At 37.6% G+C, this 23950-nt stretch overlaps 1 protein-coding gene across 1 annotated transcript; it reads left to right on the plus strand.

Annotated features, from left to right (window-relative positions):
- Positions 1–488: 488 nt before the first annotated feature.
- On the plus strand, positions 489–22242 carry SYT5 (synaptotagmin 5). Its single transcript, XM_058182595.1, has 9 exons — positions 489–564; positions 13570–13728; positions 14930–15111; positions 17506–17625; positions 19476–19643; positions 19861–20028; positions 20287–20404; positions 21149–21282; positions 22019–22242. Exons 1-9 carry the CDS (start codon positions 489–491, stop codon positions 22226–22228), a joined length of 1335 nt encoding a protein of 444 aa, XP_058038578.1. The 3' UTR covers positions 22229–22242.
- Positions 22243–23950: the final 1708 nt, after the last annotated feature.

Genomic DNA, 23950 nt, shown 5'->3' on the forward strand with positions numbered 1-23950 from the left:
TTATCCTATATAATAGAACATAACCTTTTTTTTCCCCATTCTGATTTTGTATTTAGCCAATTAGCATGACAGTGAAAAAACTAGAACAACAGGCTGACAGATTTGGCAGGGATCATGAAGGTCATTAAGTCTAACTTTTTGCTCAGTTAGGGATTTATAATTCAAAATGAATTAATGGCATCTTTGACAGAAAACTATCTGGTGTCTGCTTAATTATCTCCAGTGGAGGAGAGTCAATCTGTTCTGCTGCCAAAAAAACCTTAGGCATTTCTTTTAATACTGAGCCAAATCTGTTAGCACACAATTCCTACCCAGTGATTTTACTCTTATATTCAGCAACAGAGAGAGCTTGTTTATGTTCAGATTTTAAATATTGCTTTCTTGTCTCATGTCATGCCAAGTCACTGCTTTAACCATTGTTTTCTTAAGGAATCCAGGCTGTCAACCATGTGTAATATATAGGTTCTAAGTCATATTTACAAACTACAATGTCGACATTACACAAAAAGCTAAAGCAGAAACAAAGAAACAAACTGTCTTCTGGTTTAACATGTCCAGCCACAGGTTTGTAGTTAGGCAAAGCAATGATGGTTTAGTTGGTCAGTGCCTGATGTGTTCTCCTTCCTTTTTAGCTGTTATGGTTTTGAAACTCTGCAGATTTACTGTATAGCACATAAAACCAAATTTGAAACAACAGCAGAGATGTCAAAGAAAGAATAGATCTGTGATTTATACATCAGGCTAAGCCAAAACCCAATAACAGATTCAAGCTGTGACTTATTGCTCTTAGGAAATACAGTATGCTAATACAAACAAATGCTACAGATCCACTTCCACATGTGCGCGCACACACACACACGTATGCTATGGTTCAGTTGGGGGATGGAGATGCAGTTCTTCATGTGCAAGTCCTTGCCTTCCAAACTTGCCTACTGCACTAAGTTTTTACTAAGTTCTGGTTTAGCCTGGCAAGGACTGTGAACTTAGCCAGGCTAAACCTGTTAAGCATGGTTTATAGCATAGTATGGTATGTGAACTCATGCAAGGAACAGTCACCCGACCCCAATTCAGCATAGAATACCTGGGGGGGGGAGAAGAATTTTGAAATAACATTTCAAGGATAGATTACCTAAAGCAGGGGTCCCCATCAGAGTCGTGCAAGCGACTGGGAAGCACATGCGTGGGTGCAGTTCCACTTATGCTCACATGCGAAGTTCCATTTGTGGAAGCGACATGTGCACCCCCACCAATTACACAAATGGAATTGAATATGTTTGTGTGCAGGCTCATGCACTTGCCTGCCATTCCGCCCCCCCTCCGCCAGTCCACCAGGCCAGAAAGGTTGATGGAGCACTGATCTGAAGAAATAAAGTATGTATTATAGAATAATGGTATATTATTATATGTATTTTTAATGGCAATGAGCCAGGCAATCAAGAAGAATTGGCTAGTGGAGCACAACCATTTTATGAATAGTCTTTTAGAAATTATGTGCCCTAAAGTCACTTTTGAGTCTTAGCAATCACCCAGATATATTTTCTTCTTGGTGATTTGTTTGTCCCTACCTGGTCCTTCAGGTCTTCCAATTGTGTACCCATTGTCACTGTAACTGGGTCCACCCACCTTACTGTTGGTCCTCTCCTTCTTCTCTTTCTCACCATTCCCAGAATTACAGCCTTCTTCAGAGAGCTGGCTTTCTGCATAGTGTGTCTAAAGTGGTTTAATATAAGCCTGGTCTCTCCGGATTGATTTGTTCTATAAGCAGTTTGTTTTTGCTATTCATGGTATTCTCGGGAGTTTTTTCCCAGCATCAAAAGCATCATTATTTTTTTTCAATCCTGCTTGCTCAAAATCCAGCTTTTGTTTCCACAGAGTGTCACAGCAAATGCCATTGCTTTCAGTATTCTGATCTTTGTAGGCATAGACACATTACAGCAGGCAACTTCATCCTTGGCAACTTCAAGACCTATGGACTTCAACTACCATAAAAAAAACCTTGCAATATAGATGGCATTACTCTAACGGCCAAAAATGTAAAGATCCTGAATGGTGAATTCTGATAGCTGAAGTGCATAAAATTTAAAGTTACCAAGATTGGACACCCCTGAATTAGGAGCATTTGTGTCTTACCCATTGGCAAAAAGAACCAGAATACAAAATACAAACTGAGTGGACACGACCTTGTAGATGACCCTCACTATGTCAAGGACTTGGAGTACTCATATCTAATGATCTAAGTGCCAAAGCCCCCTGTAACATCGCCAAAAAGGCATTAAGAGTTGTAAACCTAATCTCGTGTAATTTCTTCTCCAGTAATATCACACTACTAACCAGAGCATACAAAACATTTGCTAGACCAATTCTCAAATACAGCTCATCTGTCTGGAACCCACACTGCATACCGGACATTAATACAATTGAATGTATCCAGAAATATTTCACAAGAAGAGTTCTCCATTCCTCTGCTCGCAACGAAATACCTTATGCCACCAGACTTGAAATTCTGGGCTTAGAAAACTTAGAACTACGCCACCTTCGGTATGACCTAAGGGTAGCTCATAAAATTATCTGCTACAATGTCCTACCTGTCAATGACTACTTCAGCTTCAACCAGAACAATACACAAGCACACAATAGGTACAATCTTAAGGTAAACCACACCAAACTTGATTGCAGAAAATACGATTTCAGCAACAGAGTGGTCAATGCCTGGAATGCACTTCCTGACTTTATGGTTTCATCCCCAAACCCCCAATATTTTAACCTAAGACTGTCTACTGTTGACCTCACCCTATTCCTAAGAGGTCTGTAAGGGGTGTACGTAAGAGCACTAGCGTACCTATCGTCCCTGTCCTAATGTTTCCTTTATGTATATCTATTTTATGTATCCAATCCATGCTTATACTTATTACCTAATATGTTCTTGACAAAATAAATAAATAGAATTATTTTACTTAATTCTACAAAAAACTTTTCCTCTAATTTTATAGGTACAGTCTGAAATAGGTATAGAATTTTTGGTAAAATGTTCATTTTTATAGTCACAATTCTTCCGACCAGAGATAATTGTAGTTTTGCCCAATTCTCCAAGATCTGAGTTTGTTGTAATAGTTTTATGGAGGAAATTTTTGCTGTCAACCAGATTTTTTTATTACTTGAATTTCCAATATCATCTCTACTTCCTTATTTTGGCCTTGTGTAAGATTTTTGGTTATTATCTTCATTCTGTTTTTGTTTATTGTTAAACCTGCGACCTTACCAAATTTCTCTATTTCCTAATTAATATTTCTCCTGTTTCAAGGGGATCTTCCATTATGAAAGCCATATCATCTGTGAATGCCTGTGTTTTGTACTCTTCTTTTTTTATTTTTAGCCCTTTTATTTCTTGATTTCCCCTAACCTGTGTCAGCAAACCTTTTAATGAGAGGATAAATGGAAGATAAATAGAAGACAGGATAGTGGGCATCCTTGCCTAACCCCTTTATTTATGGTGACTTTCTCTGTTAGATCTCCGTTTATCATTATTTTCACTGTTTGATTTGAATATATTGCCTTAATCATTCTAATAATTTTTTCTCCGAATTTCATATTAGTTAATTGCATAGTAAGAAACCGCTAATTTAAATTATCAAAAGCCTTTTGTGCATCCACCAATATTAGTGTTAGTTTTTTTTCAGAGTGGGCTTCATAGTACTCTAATACATTCATTATGATTCTTGTGTTATTTCTTATTTGTCTTTTGGATAAAAATCCATTTTGGTCCGAATGAATAATCTTATTTAGTATTTTTTGAGTCTTTCCACTATAATTGTCACAAATATTTTATAGTCAACATTTAGCAATGAGATTGGCCTATAATTTTTAATAAATTGGTTATCTATATCTTCTTTCGGAATTAGTGTTATGAATGCCTCAGTCGATGAGTTTGGCATTTTAGTTCGCTCTAATACTTCATTATACATTTCTAGCATAATTTCCTCCAATGATTCTTGAAACTTTTTATATATTTCCGCGGGGATCCCATCTGGTCCTGGTGTTTTATTGTTTTTTCTTTCTTAATTGCCTCCTTCATCTCTATTAAAGTTATTTTATCATTTAACATTACTCTCGCTTCCTCAGAAATGTTTGGCTGGTTCCTCTCTTATAAATACTTTTTAATATTTTCTTCTAAAATACTTTCTTGACTGTATAATGTTTGGAAGTAGTTTTGGATAATTCTATCGTTCTGCGGCTCTTTATGCAGAGAAGTTTCCAATTTTTTGAGTTTCTCCTGTAGTAGCATTTGTTGTTTCCTTTTCTCCTTATTTCTTCTCACCACGTAGGCTATTGTTATTCCCCTCAGATATACCTTGGTGGTGTCCCATAAATTCTGTAATGTTGTTTGTTCTTTCTTGTTCTCCTTAAAGAAAATGTTCGATTCTTTTTCCATTGTTTGTACGTATGGTTTTTCTTTTACAATTCTTTGGTTTTGGGTCCATCTTACTTTTTTCTTCTGGCTTTTCCATTTTACTATCACTGGATTGTGGTCTGCCCAGATATTTGGTGAGCTCTCTATATCCTCTAAATTATTAATCAGTTCTGGATTCGTCCATGCCATATCTATTCAAGACCACAAATTATGGGGGTGAGAAAAGAAAGTATATTGTTTTTTCCCTGAATTTAACTGCCTACATGCATCTCTTAAGTTTAATTCTTGCACCATCTCAAAAAAACGTACTCAATAGTTTTTGTCTTTTCTGTTTATTTTTCTTTGTACTCCTGTAATCACTTATATTGTCTACCAGCAGATTGAAGTCGCCTATTTTGCAGACATTTTCACAATCTAATTCAGTTATTTTCCTAAATGTTGTTGTTTTTAGTTGCGAAGTCGTGTCCGACCCATCGCGACCCCATGGACAATGTTCCTCCAGGCCTTCCTGTCCTCTACCATCCTCTAGAGTCCATTTAAACTCACACCTACTGCTTCAGTGACTCCATCCAGCCACCTCGTTCTCTGTCGTCCCCTTCTTCTTTTGCCCTCAATCTTTCCCAGCATGAGGCTCTTCTCCAGTGAGTCCTTCCTTCTCATTAGGTGGCCAAAGTATTTCAGTTTCATCTTCAGGATCTGGTCTTCTAAAGAGCAGTCAGGGTTGATATCCTCTAGGACTGACATATTTGTTTGCCTTCCAGTCCAAGGGACTCACAGGAGTTTTCTCCAGCATCAAAGGCCTAGATTCTTTGGCGCTCAGCCTTTCTTATGGTCCAACCTTCACAGCCTTGACTATACGCGCTTTCATTGGCAGGGTGATGTCTCTGCTTTTTAGTACGTGGTCTAGATTTGCCATAGCTTTCCTTCCCAGGAGCAAGCGTCTTTTAATTTCTTGGCTGCGGTCCCCATCTGCAGCGATCTTGGAGCCCAGGAAAATAAAATCTGTCACTACCTCCATTTCTTCCCCATCTATCTGCCAGGAATTGAGAAGGCCGGATGCCATGATTTTAGTTTTCTTAATGTTGAGTTTCAAGCCAACTTTTGCACTCTCCTCCTTCACCCACATCAAGAGGCTCTTTAGTTCCTCTTCAATTTCTGCCATTAGAGTGGCATCATCTGCATATCTGAGGTTGTTGATATTTCTCCCGGCAATCTTAATTCCAATTTTTGATTCATCTAGCCCCACCTTTCTCATGATGTGCTCTGCATATAAGTTAAATAGACAGGATGATAGTATACAGTCTTGCCGGACTCCTTTCCCAATTTTGAACCAATCAGTGGTTCCATGTCCAGTTCTCACAGTTGCTTCTTGACCCGCATACAGGTTTCTCAAGAGACAAATGAGATGGTCTGGTACTCCCATCTCTTTAAGAACTTGCCACAATTTGTTGTGATCCACACAATCAAAGGCTTTAGCATAGTCAATGAAGCAGAAGTAGATGTTTTTCTGGAACTCCCTAGCTTTCTCCATGATCCAGCATATGTTAGCAATTTGATCTCTAGTTCCTCTGCCTCTACGAAGTCTTGCCTGTACTTCTGGTAGTTCTCGTTCCACATACTGCTGGAGCCTAGCTTGTAGGATTTTAAGCATAACCTTACTAGCATGTGAAATGAGTGCAATGGTGTGATAGTTTGAACATTCTTTGGCATTGCCTTTCTTTGGACTTGGAATGTAAACTGACCTTTTTCAATCCTGTGACCATTGTTGAGTTTTCCAAATTTGCTGGCAAATTGGGTGTAGCACTTTTACTGCGTTGTCTTTTAAGATTTTGAATAGCTCAGCTGGAATACTGTCTCCTCCACTAGCTTTATTGTTGCTCAGATTTCCTAAGGCCCATTTGACTTCACATTCTAGGATGTCTGGCTCAAGGTCAGTGACCACCCAATCATGGTTATCAGGGATGTTAAGTTCCTTCTTGTATAATTTTTCTGTGTAATTTCCACCTCTTCTTATGCCTCTGTTAGGTTCCTGCCATTTTGGTCCTTTTCATGCCCATCTTTGCATGAAACATTCCCTTCATATCTCCAATTTTCTTGAAGAGATCTCTGGTCCTCCCTATTCTATTGTTTTCTTCTATTTCTTTGCACTGTTCATTTAAGAATGCATTCTTATCTCTTCTAGCTATTCTCTGGAATTCTGCATTTAACTGGGTGTATCTTTCTCTTTCTCCCTTGCCTTTTGCTTCCCTTCTTTCCTCAGCTATTTGCAGAGCTTCCTCAGACAGCCATTTTGCTTTCTTGCATTTCTTTTTCTCTGGAATGGTTTTAGCTGCTACCTCTTGTACAATGTTGCAAACCTCTGTCCATAGTTCTTCAGGCACTCTGTCTATCAGATCTAATTCTTTAAATCTATTTGTCACCTCTACTGTATATTCATCAGGGATATGATTCAGTTCATACCTGAGTGGCCTGGTGCTTTTTCCCTACTTTCTTCAGTTTAAGCCTAAATTTTCCTAGAAGAAGCTCATGATCTGAGCCACAGTCAGCTCCTGGTCTTGTTTTTGCTGACTGTATAGAGCTTCTCCATCTTTGGCTGCAGAGCATATAGTCAATCTGATTTCTGTGTTGACCATCTGGTGATGTCCATGTGTAGAGTCATCTCTTAGGTTGTTGGAAAAGAGTGTTTGCTATGACCATTGTATTATCTTGACAGAATTCTATCAGCCTGTGCCCTGCTTCATTTTGTACTCCAAGGCCAAACTTGCCTGTTATTCCAGTAATCCATGATGATAAGGACATCATCTTTTGGTGTTAATTCTATCAGATGCTGTATCAATTGACACAGAACCAGTCAATTTCATCCTCTTCAGCACCAGTGGTTGGGGCATAGACTTGAACTACTATGATATTGAATGGTTTGCCTTGAATTAGAATTGAGATCATTCTGTCATTTTGGGGATTGCATCCCAGTATTGCTTTTCCTACTCTTTTATTGATTATGAAGGCTACTCCATTTCTTCTAAGGGATTCTTGCCCACAGTAGTATACCTGATAGTCATATGAATTAAATTCGTCCATTCCTGTCCACTTTAGTTCGCTGATTCCTAAGATGTCGATGTTCAGTCTTGTCATCTCTTTTTGACCACATCCAGCTTGCCTTGATTCATGGATCTTACATTCCAGGTTCCTATGGAGAAAAAATTACAGCATCGGACTTTCCTTTCACCACCAGGTACATCCACAGCTGAGTGTCCTTTCGGCTTTAGCCCAGTCGTTTCATTCTTTCTGGTGCTACTAGTACTAGCCCTTCATTCTTCCCCAGTAGCATATTGGACACCTTCCGACCTGAGGGGCTCATCTTCCAGCATCATATCTTTTTTTCCTTTTTGTACTGTCCATGGGGTTTTCATGGCAAAGATATTGGAGTGGGTTGCCATTTTCTTCTCCAGTGGATCACGTTTTGTCAGAACTCTCCGCTATGACCTGTCCATCTTGGGTGTCCTGCACGGCATAGCTCATAACTTCATTGAGCTACGCAAGCCCCTTTGCCACAACAAGGCAGTAATCCATGAAGGGGATTTTCCTAAATAGTTTATTGTATCATTTTTATTTTCCTAAATAGTTTATTGTAAAAAAAAAATCTGCTTTGGTGTGTAGATTGTCACTAAAAGTATTTGTTTTTGATTTGTTGTTATTTCCGTCATAAAAATTCTAACTTCTTCATCACTAAATATTTTCCTTGAATTTAACTTATTTTTTATGTATACTGCAATCTCTCTCTCTTTTTTCTGTGCCAGCACCAGATACAGTTTTCCTAATTTGGGGCATTTTTAAAAATTACCATGTTTTTCTTTAATGTGGGTCTCCTACAGGCAGATAATATCCATTTTTTCTCTTTGGAGTCTTATTAATGTTTGTTTTCATTTAGAAGGTGAGTTGATGCCATTGATGTTTAAGGATAGCATTCTTATTTCGTCTTCCATCTTATTATTTATATGCAAGTTTTGGTCCTTTCTTTGTTCTTTTCTCAGTTTTTGCTCTTGTCCTGGCTCTCTCTCCTATCGTTCTATTTCCCTCCATTCTCTCATGTCTTGTTCCGTGATTTTTTCCTCTGATGTCTGTTCTTCCTGATTTTTGTTTTCTGCTTCCTCTTTGCTATCTTGTTCATCCTCCTCACTTATGTAATGATCATAAAATTCTTGTGCTTTCTCCAGGGAGTCTATATGAAATTTCTTTTCTTGCCAAGTTATTAACATCCCCTTGGGGATGAGCCATCTAAACATGACTTTGTATTTTAGCAATTGGGTGGATTTTTGTCATTGTTCCCTTATTCTTCTCAATACCTGTTTTAACGTTGTAATATATTTTCCTTTGTAAACCAGGGGATCCTCTCTTGTTCTATTATAGACTTCATCTCTAGTTTTCTTTCTCACAAACCTTACATGCACCTTATTCTCTAGGGAGTTTATGTCTACGTGCATAGTTTATATATATTCTATAGATTTTGTCTATCTCATTTTCAACTTCTTGTTTATATTTTTACAGAGGTTCTGCTAAGAGTTCTTCCATCAATTTTGGAAGCTCTTCCTCCTTACTTTCCACAATATTTTGAAATCCAAGATAGAACGTTGATTTTTTTTCATCTCTAAGTTTATTATGGCCTGTTCTAAATCTCTATTTGCTGCCATCATTCTGCTTTCTGTTATATCTAATTTTTGTCCCACTTATTCCATTTTAGCTCCTACCTTTTTATCTTTTCATTTTTTATTATCATTTCCTGCATTGTGCCAATTCTGACATCTAACTTGTGTATCTCTCCTTTCATTTCTCCCATATCATTTTTGATGCTTTCATGTTTTTTTGTTGTTACTTCCTGCATTTTCATCATTGTCTCCTGTATTGATGTCAAAGTTGATTGCATACTCTGCAAATTCACAGTGGAGCCTAATTTCTTGCTTCCCAGCATGCTTTCCATTGAGCATGGTCCTGAGGTGAAGACTATTGTCGAGGTTGCTTTTTCGTCCCCTTTTTTTGTAATTGTGGGGGTCGTACTCATCATCTTGATATTTTTTTAAAAAAATTTCCACAGTACCATATATCCATCCCTCTTCTTCTCTTTCCTTCTTTTAGTCTCTATCTTAATTCCTCGAAGTTCCTTCCCAAATAGATGTTACAATGCCCCCCCAGTATCACTCCCTATGTAGCAATTTATCTAGCAATCTATCTATATCTACCTTCTCAATATCATTAACATTCAATACTTCACCAGTCAACAAAATACTTTTAAGATTCCTCTATAAGTTTACTTTACATTCAAATTAATTTGATACAATTTCTTAAATAATTCATTAATTAATAGTTATTAAATAAATTCCTTTTTTAAAAATCAACACAATCAAAATCTTTTTTATCATCACAATGCTTTATCATGACATTTTTTTGTATTCTTTGGCCTTCTCAGTTATCCAGTGTGCATCAGCAATAATTTAGAAGCTAAAATCTTAAATTGTTCAGATTGTGAATTATTATTTACAGTGAATTTATATTACAAAAACTTTTTGTTTTCCAAAATTGCTCTTTTCTTGCTTTAGGGATTCTAGTTTTGCATGTTTGTATGTGTGTGTTTCTTTTACTGCTTATTTGTATGTTCTCTTTAGTTTTTCTCCTCTATTAACAAGATGCTTGTTTAATTTAATTATTCCCTCCTGCCCTGCATTGAAAAATTCTCTTAACTTTATGTTAGTTAGACGATGTTTGCTCTCTACTCATCTATCAGAAATTTTGGCTTAACTAACTATATAGAGACATTAGACTTGCCAGTTGCTGTCTCTTCTGTTGCCTTTGGCCCTTCTGTTCTTTATGGGATCGCTGGCCTCCAAATTGCTAAATAGTTGTAGGTATGTTTCTGGAAGTCTGAATGTTCCTTTCAGACCATGAAGGCATCTGTCTTCCATCACAGAAACATACTACAGTTGCTTCTTTGAAAAGTAGCAATTCCATTCTCTCTAATGAACCTCAGCTTCCACATTTGTTTGTTTGAGGAAAACTGCTAAAAAGCTCTAGTTCCAGAGTGTCTTCTTTTAAACCTTTTCCATTTCTCCTGGCATCTTTTATAATTATGAAAGATTTATGAGCAGTTGGGTTAGACATAGTGGCTTTGATCATCTTGGGCACTCTGTTGCAATATAACAGTGCAACAAGACTAAATCAAAATGGGCAATACAAGGGCTGAATATGGTCTTTGGAATACTTTGAGGAAGCTTGTAAGACAATTGGAATAAATCAGTGGAAGAGAAGGGAACTAAATGATTGAAATTGGATGTGTATGTTGTATAGACAAAGCACAGGGGAAACACATCTGTGCTTGACAGGAATGAAATTAGAAGCTTGAAGGGCTTCCATTTAGCAAATGAATGGATGCATTGGCGCCAGACCATTGATTTAAAAAGTGCCAATCTTGAGAGACATTTATGCTCGAGGCAATGCAGTTATGTTCTCACAAAGAAGAGATGAGGAAGTAAATCTGTACCACAGATTGTAATGCTCCAAATAACAAATGGAGACTGTTTAATTTTTTTTAAAGGTCAATAAAAAGCGTAACTTGTGGAAAGTTAGCCATGGATAATTTATTCTGTCATTTGGTTTTCTACATGCTAGGCTGCAACTGGGATCTAGGCCAAAATTGTGTACCAGGAAAGATCTCTTTGGACAGTTGAGGTTAAGGAGCAGACTGGTTGGGTAGGTTGACAGGTGAGCTGGCAAACAAGTAAAGATTCAGTGTGGTCTTTTGAGATGGTTGCAGTAGAGGAAAAAGAAAAAGAAAAAAAGAAAGAAAGAAAGAAGGAAGGAAGAAAGGAAGGAAGAGAAAAGAAAAGAAAAGAAGCTCTGTTCATTTTTATAATTAAACTGAGTAGAAGAGCAAAACTAAATGGAAAAAGTCAGGCATCTCATTTGTGCTAATAACTCTCTCCTGCTATTCCATCCTGTTTATTTTAATTTGCTTTACGTAGGACACACTGTTTGGACTGAATGAACAGTTTCCACAGTTTGCGGAAAGGTCATTGTGGGAGGATGAGCAAAAACCAGCTGATGAATTGGAAAACTCTACTAAGTTGAAATCAAGACTGTTTCCTTTTCAAAATTGGCTCTAAAATGAACACTTCCTAAGCTCCCTAAAATTTAGTAGGTCCAGTTTCCTAGTCGACAATGGGAGAAGCAAATCAGTGGTGGTATTCAAATTTTTTTTGCTACTGGTTCTGTGGGCATGGCTTGGTGGGTGTGGCGTGGCTTGGTGGGTGTGGCGTGGCTTGGTAGGCATGGCAGGGGAAGTATACTTACTGTAAAATCCCCATTCCCTCCCCACCCCACTAACCTGCTTTCCAGCTCCTTTCTCCTGTGCAGGGCAACAAAAATAAGACCCAGCCAATCAGCTGAGACTATGATCAGCTGGGACTCGGGAGGCAGTGAATAGATGGGGGCAGGGCCAACCAGAGATGGTAATTACTGGTTCTCTGAACTATTCAAAATTTCTGCCAGCGGTTCTCCAAAACCTGTCAGAACTGGCTGAATATCACCTCTGAAGCAAATGTATGTCACTTAGATCCAGGCAGCAGGAGCTGACTTAAAATTCAGTTGAAATCATGGGGAGAGATAGAGGAATGAGCGATGCGGCAATAATGAATGGAAAATGAAGCCAAAAGGAAGAAACTTTGGGAATGAACTAAAAAGAAATGGGTGAAAATAAAATTTACTGCGATAAACATCCCCAACTTGGTGTCTTTCAGATGTGTTGATAAAAACCCATAATCTGCAACCATCACTAAAGATAACAGGAATTTAAATCCACTGTATTTGAAAGGCCCTTTGTGTTGGAAAATATCTCTGTGTTGTGCACAATGTAATATAAAATTGCTGCTTTAGATGTATTGCCACAGTGAGTTAGAGCAAATAATGGACAAGTCTAACTTCATCTAAAGGATCTATTGAATTCTTAGAAGAATGCTGAAAGTTATATAATACTCCTCGCTGAAAAATGAGAGAGAGGACCAGAAGAGTTGAAGATGGATTAAGCATAAGACTTTCATGGTTCTTGAGAATATTACTATTATTTAATCCTGCACTCTATCAGCAAAATACTTCTTGGTACCAGAGCTAGAAGTGATAAAAGGTTTTGGGTGTTATTGTCAAAATGCAAGCTTGAAAAAAATACAAGGTAGAACTCAATCCCCTTTGCTCTGTTGCTTTGCTCCTATTTTCTATTATAATTGCTTCAAATACAGTATTAGGACCAGACCAGGCCACATAGGGAGATATTACAAAGATATTGCAGCTCTTCCAAATTGTTGCATCCCAAAAGAGCAGTAAATCTATCCTTCATTCTTTCCATTATACGTAGTCCTCAACTTAGGATTCAAATTTCTGTTGCTAAATGAAACATTTATTAAGCGAGTTTTGCTTCATTTTACAACCTTTCTTCCCACAGCTGTTAAGTGAATTACTGCAATTGTTAAGTTAGTAATACAGTTAAGTGAATCTGATTTCTTCATTGACTTTGCTTATCAGAAAGTCAAAAAGATGATCATGTGACCCTGGGACTCTGCAACCATCATAAATATGAGTCAGTTGCCAAGCAAGTCACTTTTTTCAGTGCTGCTATAACTTTGAACGGTCACTAAACAAACTATTATAAGTCGAGGACTGCGTGTATCTAAAGTCTGTTGCAGTACTTTAAAAACCATCTGAATTGATCTTCTTTAAATTTTACAAGAAATAAAGCAGCCAGTTTAAATATAATGCCAGGAGATATTTCAGTGCTTGGGGTTTCAAGCTTATCCTGGCCATTGACAGAAAATAATGAGAAGAAAATAGGAAACAGAACAACCTCCAGACCTCTTAATCATGTAAAATGATCCTGATAAACATACCTCCTCTTGTTCTTTGTTTCCTCCTTCTATAGAAACAGGGGGAAATTAAACACATCATTTCAAGGGGGGGGGGAGGTTATGGGGAACAAGGAGAAGATGCCCTTGTAAAGACACTTCCCTTTTAATTTGCATTATTTAATTTTAAAAGAAGAAGAAAAAATCAAAGATTTAGATTAAACCTATAGCAATTGTCAAGAGATTACATAAATTATCTGCCTTTTCATTCTCACTTTCCAGATTCCACAATGAATGCAGCACGGAGGTCAGCCAGGATAGATTCAGAAGTGACAGAATCCCAGATGGAGCCCTCTATCAATGCCACCGAGATGCCATCCAAGGAAAACGTCTTTTCAGACATGAAAGATAAATTCATGAACAAATTGGGGAAACTGCCAAGTAGGTGGAATTAGGTTGTTTCCAATATAACATTTCAAACTGGAGGGTGAATCCAATTGAAACTACCGAGGTTGATTTATTTGAATCAAATGACTTTAATACTTTATTATACCTAGCCTTATTTTTAATACTGATTATTTGTAAGGCTATCTTTTATGATTCCACAAAAGTTCTTTCCTGGGTCACTAAGGCTACAGGCCATGCAGGTGTTGCAATATCAGTTTTCTCTTTCTTTCTTTCTTTCTTTCTTTCTTTCTTTCTTTCTTTCTTTCTCTGACCAACCAAGTCAAATGATTCTGGGTGGCTTACAATTCAAACACTGCACATTTTTCCTGAAGCACGGCTAGAAAATGCACAGTCTATAACCAATTAAATGTTAAAGGCCAATAAGCCGAGTGTCCTGCATGCCTTGTTCAGGCCCTTATGTGATACTTCTTTAATACTCCATTTCCATTGTACATAACATATTGTTTCTTCTAATGTACCCCTCTCTTTTTCTTATAACAAAGAAGGCAGAATTTCTTTTGTCGAAAATTCATTCTTTGTGGGAGACCAACGGACTATCCATTAATTTTCAGCCAACATTTTCACATCCTAACATCCTGACATTTCTCACCCATCTTCCTATGGTACATAGTCACCAAGATACAACACATTTCTTCGCTGTAACTTTTTACCATTTAAATATAACTTGCAATGGTTCACTCCATTCCCCTGTCAAGCAGAACTACCTTGGTCTTCCATATTTCTACTACGGCATATATTGGTAGCTAATATTTACTGTAGATTCACTTGATTTCTCAATCAACAAGAAGACGTTGCTGCATAAAATGTGAGATTCCATAAATGTTTAATAATTTCTTCCTTCTGCCACATTTCATAATAAATTTATTATTTATGATAGTCAGACAGTCAGCTAGATGTTTAGACTGACATCTAAATAGATTATCATTATTATATATACAACTTTGTGAAGTAGCAGCTGCCAGTTCTTGAGCTTGTGTTGACCTCAATACTCATTATATTAATCAGGTCTGACCCTATTAAGATCAGCCTGAGATCAGCCAAGGCCCATTAGATATTTCTAGTGATAATTAGGAAAAGTCAAATTTAAGTAGGAAGTAATATAACACCAGGCAACCTCTTTGCTCCAGAATCTGTGGCATCTCCTTTCACTGGTCTCCTTTTCCGTCCACTCTAGTACCGCCATGGGCTTTGGCCACCATTCTCATTGTTGCTGGCCTCTTGCTTCTCTGCTGCTGCTTCTGCGTTTTTAAAAAATGCTGTGGCAAGAAGAAGAAAGGGAAGAAAGGCAAAGACAAAGTCAAGGCACAGATCAACATGAAGGAAGTGAAGGAGTTGGGCAAAAGCTACATTGATAAGGTGGGCAGTGAGGTTTTTTTCCTATAGCTCCCCAGCTTGAGGATTTACGTATCTTGCACAAAGGAACCTCCTTGATTTCAAAACCATTTATTTATTAATGACTAGAGATTGCGTGTTTGGGGCTGATCTTCATAAAAGGCCAGAAGTTGTCCTTCAAATGAGCCTGTTCCCACCGTGCAGACTTCAAACTGTGCTGTAAAACCAATGTCCCGAGAAGAGGGTAGTAGGTCAAATTCAGAGTCTTAAAAGTGGAGAAAATGTCTGCTGTTTCCCAAATATCTCCCAGAGTTAAGTATAGCATATTTGAGGACTTTTGCTTGCAACATAGAGAAAACACCATGGTCTATGACAGGGGTGTCAAACTCAGTTTTATTGAGGGCCACATCAGGGTTGTGTTTGATTTCAGGGGCATGGCTGGGGTGTGTGGCCAGGGTGGACATGGCCAGCTCAATGTCATTTCTCCAGACTCCATTTTCAGCTGCAACGGCCTCCTGCAGACTTCACCCCTCACCTGAGCTCCGTTGTTGCTGGCAGAGGGCTGCAGGAGACAATTGCGGCTGAAAATGGAGCTGGGCAGGCTGTGCACAGCCCTCCCACCCTCCATTTTCATTGGCAGAGGTACCATAGGCTGGTCCTTCGTTTTTTCCGGGTGGACCCTACAGGCCAGATCTAAGTAGCCCTGGTGTAGGGGAATATCAAAAGGTAACACATTTCGTTACTAGTATTTCAAGTTATGTTAGTTGTGATTGTCCTACCAGAAAAGTCATAGTGGAGCAGATGGAGCAATGGAAAGTAAGTATCTTTACTGGTGGTATCATTACAGTATGCAACTGCTGAAATAAATGACAGACAATAACTTGGTTTGGGGGCAAGATGACGAACTACAATTCCAGGGAGAAGGAGGAGGAGGAGGAGAGGTTGTCTAAAGCCCTTTCCTTCTGGAAAATTCTGGAAATAGCACTGATTCTTGGCTCAAGCAGAATAGTTTCAATTAAATGAATTCTGTACAACGTCACACAAGGAGGCAGTCTTGAGATAAAGAAAATTGAATTCAGAATTATGAAGGAAGGAAACTGGGCCTTATCAGAAATAAAGACTAGGCAGATGCAAGATGGAAGAACATTCACCATTTTACTTGGAAATCTGGCCTTTCCCCATCTCAGATCCGAAATCATAACATTGTAGAGGAGGCTGCCATTAATAGGTAGAATCACCTGACTCATTGATTTTTCTGAGTGCAGATCCATTTGTAAAAACAAAAGGATGAATTCGGAACAAGAATTGTAGAAGTTTTTGCAGCAGTCAAACCATTGAAAAGAAGGAGCTGTTCATAAGTTTCCATAAGTCATTCTCACACTATTAGTTCCCAGAGTTCTATATTTATAAGGGGGAAAGTACAGGCCTAATATTACAGAACTGTTTCTCAACCGCAGTAGCTTTGAGATGAGTGGACTTCATCTCCCACAATTCTCCACACATCTTAAGTTGCTGAGGTTGAAATACAGTTCAGTTTTGAGGATTCTTTTGCCCAGAAGGCAGCTAACTGGTGATTGTAAGATGTTAAACTTGTGAATGCTAGGCCTTACAAAAAAGCTTCTTCTGCCATAGAAGAAAACCATAGAGTCAAGGACTAGAATGCCAACATCTTGAAAGTTCTATTTATGTTAAGCCAAGCTCACTCTGAGGGGATCAGGAAAACAAAATGTTTATTCAAACATCCTCTCCACCATTTTATTTGCATTGCTACCAGTGGCAGAGTAGTTCTTCCTCCATCTTTTATTCTGATTCCTTCAATAATTGCACTAATTCATCTGATAAGTGTTAGTATGAATATTAGGTTGCCTCCTCCACATATGGGGTCTTTTTTCTCATTGCTATTGTACATTTCCTCATTGCTCCCAAAACTCTCATATTAAGTCTCTTTTTCCACCAGAATTTAGAGGAAGCTTGCCATCCATGCAGGAGAACAAGCATTAAAATATTGAAGGGTTTGGCGTCTGAATAACATCCATTTGTTAAAATCAGCATTGTCTGATAGATTTATATATGACAGAAGGGAAAATTCACAATGAGGGGAGTTTATGAGGATGTAGGAGCCTATACAAGTTATGTAAACCTAGCACTGATCCAATGCTTGTATCAGTGCCCACATTACATCTGATCAAGTGAAACCAGCTTTTCCCCATCCTTGATGCTTTTCAAGGATCATAACCATCAGAATTGCCAGGCAGGATGGCACTCAAATTCTGAGATGTGGTATCTCAACATATACTGTATGGAGGATTAAAAATTAAATAAAGAATGAGAAAGGGTGAACAGAAGTTGTTCGTCTACTTAAATCCTAATGCTTCTTTGTTGATTACTTTGACTATTTCCTTCTTTCCTTCCTTCCAGGTACAGCCAGAAGTCGAGGATTTAGATCCATCATTGTTGCAGGAATCTGAAGTGGAGAAGCCAGAGGAGAAGCTGGGGAAACTCCAGTACTCTCTTGATTATGACTTCCAGAGCACACAGGTGGGCAAGATGAATACGTGCCTCAGCTTCAAACAGTTGCAAACTGATCTTCGTGTTCCTGTCAGTTTAGGAAGCTGTTCAAATAAGAAATGCATTGTCAAGAAAAGACAAGTTCTGCAAAGTTACTTGCACATTCTGATTAATGAATCAGAATGAATACATGTAGAGAAATAATTATTATAATGTAAATGGAAGTACAATAGAGCTTTCTATAATGGGAAAGATGGTGATCAGGTCACTGTCCTCTTTTTGCTGCCAATTCTGAATGAGCATTTTCAGTGTCTTTTCTTTTAAAACTTGAACTAGATAGATTTCCAAAAGGATTCTATCAAATAAAGGATTATTTCATCATAAAATAGGACAGCTAGACAATTTACTTTCATTAACCGTATTACTTATCTACAGTAACTACAGCCTTTCATCCTATCCTATTGGGAATATTTGAAATTAAGGGTGCAAGAAAATGTCATACAGGAGTTCAAAATATACATTTTAGAATAGAATAAAATAGAATAGAATTTATTGGCCAAGTGTGATTGGACACACAAGGAATTTGTTTTGGTGCATATGCTCTCAGTGTACATAAAAGGAAAAAAAAATATCTTCATCAAAGGTACAATATTTACAACACAAATGATGGTCATAGGTTGCAATTTAACCCTTAATGATAGCAACAAAAAAGTTACGGTCATACCGTCCTAAGTGGAAAGAGATTGGTGATGAAAACGAGGAGAAGATTAATAGTAGTGTAGATTTAGTAAATAGTTTGACAGTGTTGAGGGAATTATTTGTTTAGCAGAGTGATGGCCTTCGGGAAACAACTGTTCTTGTGTCTAGTTGTTCTGGTATGCAATGCTCTATAGCAGGGGTTCTCAACCTGTGGGTCGGGACCCCATTGGGGGTCGAATGACGATTTGCCAGGGGTCGCCTAAGACCATCGGAAATATGGGAAGTATACTTGCAAGTCGAAGAATCGCGCTCCAATGGTTGACTCCACAAACCAGCTGCAGGCTCTTCAAATTGCTAGCCAAATTCGGCTTCAGGAACGATGAATTAAAAAAGAGAGAAATCTTTACTCTGATGTCTCCCTCTCAAGCCAGCTGCAATCACTCCCAATCGCTAGCCTAATCTGGCTGCAGGCACGATAAACTTAATAGGGGAGGAGTCTCTGCTTTAATGCCTCCATCCTCAAGGCAATCGCAAGCAGTTCAGATCACTAGCCAATACGGCTTCAGGCGTGATAAATTCAAAATGAAAATAATTTTACGGTTGGGGTCGCCAAATCGTGGGGAATTGTATTAAAGGGGTCGCCACATCGTGGGGAATTGTATTAAATGGGTTGCAGCACTATAAAGGTTGAGAACCACTGCTCTATAGCGTCGTTTTGATGGTAGGAGTTGAAACAGTTTATGTCCAGGATGTGAGGGATCTGTAAATATTTTTAAATATTTTTAAATATTTTTACGTTTGAAAGTCCCAGGTTCCAACCCCAGCTCATAGGTTTTCCAAAAATAATCGGAAAAGATCAGTTTCTTCCTATTACCTTAGCTACTTTTAGTGGTCAACTTCTATCACAAAATACATTCTCTTTACCTCCTTAATGGGTGGGAGAAAAAAAGACAATAGTTAGCATAGAAAGATTAGAATTAGAAGATAACTTTATCTATATTCTTTTTAAATATTGTGGATAGAGTAAGGTGATGACATGTTTAAAGGTGCTTGAGGAAATTCCTGGTTGTCAGAATATACTCAAAGGAACTGAAAAATCCTGAGTTTTTAGACCAATGATTTGGCTCAATGTAAGGCATTTTCCTAAGTTTGAATCTTTTCATTTTAAAATTTTTTCCTAGCTGGTTGTGGGTATTATACAAGCTGCTGACCTCCCAGCGCTGGACATTGGGGGTACCTCTGATCCTTACGTCAAAGTCTTCCTGCTTCCAGAGAAGAAGAAAAAGTTTGAAACCAAAGTCCATCGCAAAACTCTCAACCCTACATTTAATGAATCTTTCACCTTTAAAGTAAGTTCATGTTTCTTTTTCTTGGCCAAAGTTCCAAAAATAAACAAATACATTTCTTCTACATGCACCCTGTAATCTTCCTTTTTAACTCTGGTCTCCCCTCATCTATTGTAGAACTTCCCTTCATTTCACCTCTCTAATCCCTCACCTACCAACAAATGCTCAACTGAAAGTGCCCACAATTTAATCCTGCATCTCCATTATGTTTAATGCATAGGTCCCTTATTCAGAACTTGGTGGTAAGATTCTTGTCATGGCCGTCTATGATTTTGACCGTTTCTCCAAGCATGATGTCATTGGTGAGATCCGTATCCCTATGAACACGGTGGACTTGGCGCATGTGATCGAGGAATGGCGAGATCTGCAGTCAGCAGAGAAGGAGGAGGTAAGAACTTGTGCAGAACTTTAGATAAAAAGCTCTAACTGAAAGGTAGTTTAAAAATTGCCTTAGTGGCTTTATATATATTAGAAATGGGAAATGCTTTTCTTTGAAAAACCACCACGTGACTGGGGTAATAACCAGCCCAACTCGTGGATAATCAATTATCTTCTTGAAAGATAATCAAGAACTTGACAATGGCATAAATATCTTACGAGAAACATCCATCCTAGGTTTGAAATAATGGTTCGTTTCTTTCTACAGCATGAGAAATTGGGAGACATTTGTTTTTCACTCCGATATGTCCCTACAGCTGGGAAACTGACAGTGATTGTGCTAGAAGCCAAAAATCTCAAAAAGATGGATGTGGGAGGGCTTTCAGGTAAGAATTAAGCCATTATATTTAATTTAAATTGCTGAATATTTTAATGTTCCATATGATCACTTTGGGGGTATTCTGAAGCCAGGGGTGGGTTTTTGTTTACCTTTCTTACTGGTTCGCTCGCGCACGCACTTCTGCACACGCACAGACCATGTTTGACATCTGGGTGGGTAGGCAGAACCGGGGCAAACCGGTAGCAACTCACTACTGTCTGAAGCCCCTGCTATTCTCTCTTAATTTCTGGCTTCAACTCTTCCTGATTATAAAAGCAAACTGCCCCATGGGGAAAGAGGTAAGGAGAAGTAAGGAGAAGTAATGAAGTAGATAATTCTCAAGAGCTTGTGAATATATATATAATATTCATATGAAAAATAGGGTTGCGGGGGGGGAAGGCCACTTACCTATTCAATACAGCATAGTTCAGCTGGTTCTCCAATATTTGTAGGTTTTTAAAAAAAGACGGAGAAATGAGCCAGGTCCTTTGATTTAGGTCAACAGTTTTCAACCTATGGGAATGAACGTATGTATCATTCTTTCTTAATTTGGCTGGTCAATGAATGCTTTAAAACTTGCCATGAAGATTTTTTTTAGTCAACAATGAAAATACATGTATAAATAGAAATTTTGCCCTTTGTTACTTTTCCAGGAATGGCTTTAAAATTAAATTCTCTCATCAGGGTATTGGGAGTAAGAGAATCATAGAACATTTTCATACCTTTTTTTCGCTTTGTCATCCTACCCAAGATCCATATGTGAAGATCCATCTCATGCAGGGAGGGAAACGTATCAAGAAGAAGAAAACAACTATCAAGAAAAATACACTGAATCCCTATTATAATGAATCCTTCAGTTTTGAGGTGCCTTTTGAACAAATTCAGGTAAATCTTCCTTCCCTGCAATCCCATTTCACTTGAAAATGTGCTCCAATTTTTTTCCAGTCACTTTCATCTATCCAAAATTGGCACTACTTGTTTCAAAACAAGAATTACTGGACTATTGTATGCATTTTATTTGAAGACCTTGAGCTAGTTTGTTTTGCAAGCTACTTTGCTATTGTGCATACTGCAAGACCAAGCTCTTTGCTACTCATCCCAGAATCTATGTTCTTAATGAATCAACAAGGCCTCTTCCTGCCAAAATTAAGATCACTATATCCAATGTCTAACATACTGGGAAAGAATGGCATAGAGTTTGCTATGGTTATTACAATTTGCCCTGTCTTAGAGAATAAAAACCCTTAGAACTGTAATCCTTTGCAACACTCCAAGATAATGCTTTAATGCCAAGAGTCACTGTTGGCTAATTTGTCACTGTTAGCTTTCACTTGACCTGAAGGATCAAATTATTTGGAAGCCAAAGGTCTTGGAAATTCAGATAATTGTGAAACTAAAAGAGAAGTGATGTGTTCAAACCAGCATCTTTTTTCCCCCTCTCTGCCATTATTCTTACAAGCTGGACTCTCTAGGTCACACACCTCTGTTTGGAACTCAAGATGGAGAAACAGAAGTTAAAAACAGAAATGGCCAGTTGGCAACAGTGGTAGGAAAGGCAGTTGAATTCATACATACCTCCAATTCTTTTCATGCTGATGACCAACCTTTTCTCTTTCTATAGAAAGTCCAAGTAGTCCTGACTGTGCTGGATTACGACAAACTAGGCAAGAATGAGGCGATTGGGAAGATCTTTGTAGGCTGTAATGCCACGGGTACTGAGCTGCGCCATTGGTCTGATATGCTGGCCAATCCCCGGAGACCTATTGCTCAGTGGCACACTCTGCAACCTGAAGATGAAGTGGATGCAGCAATTGGGATAAAGACCTCTTGATATCCTTCATTTCCAGGCCGATTTCTCCGGCAACCATTCCATCTCCCATCCAAAGCAAATGGGAGTGTGTGGGTGAGGCTCCCCTGAATATGCCTGTTGGGGGGGGTGGGAGGGAAGGTAACCTATGAGCTTGTCTCTTTTCTCAGAGCCATTTCTTGTTTGAAAAAAAAAAATAATCTCAGAGAGAAAAAAAAACTTTTTAATCCACTGTGTGAAAAAAGAAAGAATGCTTACTTAGTAATTGGAGACAAGTGACAGATTTACTCTTAGTCAACCACGAAGCTTACAAAGCAATTTATGCAGATTTAGATACATATTTCAGATTTGACTTATGCATTTGAAAATTGAGTCTTATGTAAAAACAGCCTTTCCCCCCCTCACAAAAGCATTACTAAATAGTAACAATTTATCTGTCAAATGTGGCAACCAGACTCCAAGTAAATCTGCCATTAAACCTCTTTATTTGATTACACTATAGGTTCAAAACTAAAAAATTTAAGGGATATCATTTTATACACATTTTGAATGCTGCTGTGTTACCATGTTTGAAAATTAGACTTTGTATGAAAATCTATAATCAACAAATCTACAAATATATGTTCAATAATAAATTTTCTAAAAGTTGCAAATGAGCTCCAATTACAATAACTAAAAATTTTTGGAGACTGTATTATAAAACAACTTTATAAAACTAGATCTTGGATAAAAAATATAACAGAACACTTGAAAACTTAGTTTAAAAATAAGTTTTCTACAATTTCATAATGGCTTTAAGTTATAACTAAGGCTAGAATTTATATCCATTTAGCTAGAAGTAAATCCTATTTAATTCAAAGATATTCTGGGAAGATGTATAGGTTTGCAGGATAAGAGTGAGATTAGAATTTCTGGATTCTGAAGTACTTCAGATATACTCCTCCTTAAGTTATTGAAACTCTGTCCAAAATAGGTCTAGGTAGGTTGAAATTGTAAAATGTCATATGTGTAGATTCCATATGTAAAATTTTAGTAAACATAATGTAGGATATTCTAACCATCTTATTACAAAATTTCCACATACTAGAAACAATAATTTATAGAGCCTGCAGTTTGATGCTAGAATATAATAGTGTGTTACCCATTAGCCAATGTATTAAGCTATTCATAAGGTTTGTTGGTTTGTTTTCAATTACATTTTTTTTTGGTTTTATAACAGTTTTGCTTATGCATTTATCTGTTTGACAACTTGTGCTTTACAATATGTATGTTTATGAAATGTTTGATATTAATAAGAGTATTAGGGAAAATTTGCTACAAACCTCCTGGAAGCAGGTTATATTTACTAGCATTTTACTATCCTACTTGTAATAATTTTGCTTTGTTAAGACATGTTTACATTTTTGCTACAAGCTTAAAACTGGTTTATTATACCACTACAATAGGTTTCCTGTTTGTTAGAAAGCAGTTTGAAGCATTTTATAAATGGAAAAAATACATTTATCCAAAAAGTTTACTCTTGGATTTAAAATGTTTGACAATAGTTTTACAAAGGCCTAAAACATGTTTACAGTACTTTTGGTATAGCAACATTACAATTTATTAGAAATATTCTATAATTGCTTAAAATTTGGATGGCTTGCTAAGAATTTATAAGCTGATTACACTGCCAGCTATTTTCAGCAGAATCAAAATTAAGAGGAATAACTATAAACTATCAAAAAATTGTTTTATAATTCTGAATTA

The sequence above is a fragment of the Ahaetulla prasina genome, chromosome 4 (genome assembly GCF_028640845.1).
Source record: "Ahaetulla prasina isolate Xishuangbanna chromosome 4, ASM2864084v1, whole genome shotgun sequence".
In the NCBI taxonomy this organism is placed as follows: domain Eukaryota; kingdom Metazoa; phylum Chordata; class Lepidosauria; order Squamata; family Colubridae; genus Ahaetulla; species Ahaetulla prasina.

Bases quoted from the DNA above. Each gene is read 5' to 3' on its own strand.
- SYT5 (XM_058182595.1), top strand. From the start codon at position 489: ATGTCGACATTACACAAAAAGCTAAAGCAGAAACAAAGAAACAAACTG. The intron at 13,729-14,929 runs GTAGGTGGAATT...CGTCCACTCTAG, and splicing joins CAAATTGGGGAAACTGCCAA to TACCGCCATGGGCTTTGGCC. The intron at 15,112-17,505 runs GTGGGCAGTGAG...CCTTCCTTCCAG, and splicing joins GCAAAAGCTACATTGATAAG to GTACAGCCAGAAGTCGAGGA.